Here is a 2,500-nt window from a genome sequence, read left to right on the forward strand (position 1 = left end):
TGGCAAGTCAGGGGCAGAATTTCATTCACTACATTTCTGGCCATAAAGTTCACCAAAGGCAGGCAGACATACAAATGTTCCACTGAGCACCATCATATAACATTGGCAGATACACACGAATAAATGACAAGTTTTAGGCTTCTGTTCTTTTTTTTTTAGCATAAAGAGCACATTTTCGATTTATTTTATTTCAAAACCTGTATAAAATGAATATTAGGTATAGCATATAACTACTGTGTTTTAACAAAGTTTCGATTGCTAAAATGGAATTTTTATAAAGTAAAAAAAAAATACTGTCTAGAATCCATGCTTATTCTAGTTTTTTTCAATATTTTGAGCAACTGAATTTTAAAGTCCATAGCTTTATCATTCTTCATCAAATCTCTGGTTTCTCACACTGCTATAAGAGTAAACTGACATTTTGTGAAATACTTTGAGTCAAGTACCTTTTATCAAACATTACAAAAGACAAAACTTGCCAGAAAATCAAGAGGTACCCGTACTAGCCCCGGCCCCTTCCCCCTCGCGACCCTGACTGTGGCTCTCCTGCAGGCGTGCTGGAACTGCGGCAGGAAGGCCCACGAGACCTGTAGTGGGTGCAACGTGGCCAGATATTGCGGACCCTTCTGCCAGCACAAGGACTGGGACTCGCACCACAAGGTCTGCTCGCCCGCGCTAGCCTCAACGTCGACCTCCTCCTCGATATCCTCGTCGTCGACCTCGTCCTCCACCGCCATCATCGCAGCCCTCGCCTCGAAAAGCAAGTTCAGCAAGGGCGCGGAGGCGGCGAAGAGCGAGTGACGTCTGGCCGAGGCATCACTGAGGAGAAGGTTTCGGAGAAAGACGAGGATCTTTTAGATTCGCGTCAAAGACTGTGAGAGGAAATTGGCAGTCGGAACGGCACTTTCAGAACTCTTAAGTGTTGCACATGGAACGTTTCAAGTTCATATTTTCACAGAGGTTAGTAAGTTTCATGATAATTCATTGTGATGTTTCAGTGTTTACTTTTTTAAAGACTGTCAAGATAGTGGCTATGAACTGAACGACAGATATAGCTGTAAAAGATAAATGGAAATTCCTTACAGTGAATCAAGACAGACGGGCAGAAATAAGTAATCTTGCAGTGTTAAAAATTACAACCATTTGGGAACTTCATGGAAAGGAAAAATACATTTAATTTCTCATGGTGACATTTGCAACATACAAGGAAATTTGTAAAAAAAATTATAATAATCCTAAGAGACCCACAGAGAGAAGTTCGGCCTCCAGATAATGAGCTGTTGTGGATGCCCTTGGTGTGCGATAAGCAACGTGATAAGAGCTGCTGATCGGTCTGGAGAGGAAATCCATATAAACAATAAACATAAAAAACTGCATTACTGCAAACCTTTAAGTGCATGTTGCAGATATAAATGGTGTGGGAAACCATACGGGACTGGAATACCATGGGCTGCACCAGTGTTGCCATAGCTGTGCATTACTCGAAAGAACGTGTTTTTCAGATGAAAAATTGTTTTAAAAACAATTTGGAATTGCCATTTGGTCTTGTAATTGACCTTTCAGTTATGTATGTGCAAGTAACCTTTTTTAAAGGTTGTTGTCACTGGATTCCATGCATTGCTTAAAAAGAAATGCAGCCATCTTGAGGGAATGAATATTTGCGTGACAATTGAGCAGGCGCGGCAGCAGGGCAGAAAGCCTGCTTCCCGAATTATCAGACAGATAGTCTTACCTTCGGAGTAAGACCCACGCGTGTGATCGAGTTACTTGTAAATACTTACACTTTAAAATCAGTACAAATGTTGAGCCAGAGGACAGAAGTGTCATTTATGAACTTGTGTTATTACCCTGTGAACCAAAGACTGTAGAGATAGACAAGTTTTAATAGACCTGCTGGTGGGATGTTCTTGGCGAGAGATTTCCCAGTGAGTTCTGTACATTCTAGCTGGCAATAAGGATTTCAGTGCATGGTAGCATAACTTCACTAGCATAATTTTTATGTGTCTAGTCAAAATGTAAATGAATGTTCATGACAAAGCCTAGATTTTCAGTGTTTGGAAGCTTTGAAAACTATCATACTCTTTTGATATCCAAAAGTCAGTTACTCCAATCTTATGAGTCTATGATATAAAAATAAAATCTTACTGAAATAGCCTATTTATTACACTTTTGTAAGATGTACTAAAATTATTTCTGAAGCAGTTTTTTATACAAAAAGACTACAGATATATTAACAATTAAGATACACACCATGATGAATTTTTCAGTAAGTTTGCCTCGGGTCATTCTTAATGCCAAAGCCAACCCTCCGCGGAGGCGCTCACCTGTGGTCCAGTCAGACGTCAAAGATAAAACGCTCACCAGCGCAGTGAACAACATTTGTGCAAATTGCCTTAAATCGCATTTGTGTGCTACTTTGCAAATGGGTTTAAGTTACAGCTCGGCAAATTGTTGGTACAAGACATGACTGCGTGTACATCACTTTGTAATTGGCCAGTAA

At 40.1% G+C, this 2,500-nt stretch overlaps 1 protein-coding gene across 7 annotated transcripts in view; it reads left to right on the forward strand.

Moving 5' to 3' along the window:
- Positions 1 to 2,500, forward strand: part of nvy (CBFA2/RUNX1 partner transcriptional co-repressor nervy) — a 192,324-nt gene that overhangs the window by 189,452 nt on the left and 372 nt on the right. For 4 of the 7 annotated variants that reach the window (XM_070133815.1, XM_070133817.1, XM_070133816.1 and 1 more), the window contains one exon: positions 553 to 2,500. This exon is cut by the window's right edge and continues 372 nt beyond it. In XM_070133815.1, the coding sequence (XP_069989916.1) occupies positions 553 to 801 (249 nt within the window). In that variant the 3' untranslated portion in view covers positions 802 to 2,500. Of the gene's footprint in view, positions 1 to 482 lie in introns of all 7 variants that reach the window. The other 3 variants (XM_070133819.1, XM_070133820.1, XM_070133821.1) reach the window with 1 other exon arrangement.

The sequence above is a fragment of the Penaeus vannamei genome, chromosome 19 (assembly GCF_042767895.1).
Source record: "Penaeus vannamei isolate JL-2024 chromosome 19, ASM4276789v1, whole genome shotgun sequence".
Lineage (NCBI taxonomy): Eukaryota > Metazoa > Arthropoda > Malacostraca > Decapoda > Penaeidae > Penaeus > Penaeus vannamei.